The 614-nt window shown below is 60.6% G+C and overlaps 1 protein-coding gene across 1 annotated transcript in view; it reads left to right on the top strand.

The window, feature by feature from the left end:
• Positions 1-454: 454 nt before the first annotated feature.
• Positions 455-614, top strand: part of LOC107549252 (ryanodine receptor 2-like) — a 17,606-nt gene continuing 17,446 nt past the window's right edge. Inside the window, exon 1 of the mRNA XM_016230264.1 lies at positions 455-589. Within this exon, the coding sequence (XP_016085750.1) occupies positions 455-589 (135 nt within the window). The remainder of the gene's footprint in view (positions 590-614) is intronic.

Here is a 614-nt window from a genome sequence, read left to right as displayed (position 1 = left end):
CATCCCGATGCGCTCGAAGGGCACCTCGATGATGGGCAGCGGTATCAGCGGACTTGGGGGAGGCGTCCTGGGTGACATCACTTGGCAGGTCGGGCAACTTGATGGTGTTCCCGGCTCCGAGATGCGCTGCCAAGGGATGGGAGTGAGCCAGCTCCAGTACGGTCTCCGTTTTGGTGCGTGGCACCACCAACAACAATTTTTCCTCCCCCCTTCACTGCGAGGCACAGTACAGCAGGCCATTTTGCACAACGAAATGCAGGAGAGGGTGGGGACCAGGCTGAACCTCCTTGCCTTTGATGACCCGGACCTGAGTCCGTCCATGCTTCAGCCTGTCGTCCTCCCGCTGTTCCTTCCCAAATGATCGACGATCACCAGGATGTGTTCATATCCCCGGGCAGTCTTAGGCAACGGCCCCACAAGGTCCATCCCGATGCGCTCGAAGGGCACCTAGATGATGGGCAGCGGTATCAGCGGACTGGGGGTAGGCATCCTGGGTGATGTCACTTGGCAGGTCAGGCAGGCTTGGCAGAACCGCTTCACTTCAGCCTCCAAGCCCGGCCAGTGGAAGCAGTCGCGGATCCGCTGGATGGTGTTCCCGGCTCCGAGATGCCCTG

The sequence above is a fragment of the Sinocyclocheilus grahami genome, unplaced genomic scaffold (assembly GCF_001515645.1).
Source record: "Sinocyclocheilus grahami isolate Dianchi unplaced genomic scaffold, SAMN03320097.WGS_v1.1 scaffold367.1, whole genome shotgun sequence".
Classification (NCBI taxonomy): domain Eukaryota; kingdom Metazoa; phylum Chordata; class Actinopteri; order Cypriniformes; family Cyprinidae; genus Sinocyclocheilus; species Sinocyclocheilus grahami.
Note: the sequence above shows the minus strand (reverse complement) of the source record. Positions and strands in the feature narration are given on the sequence as shown.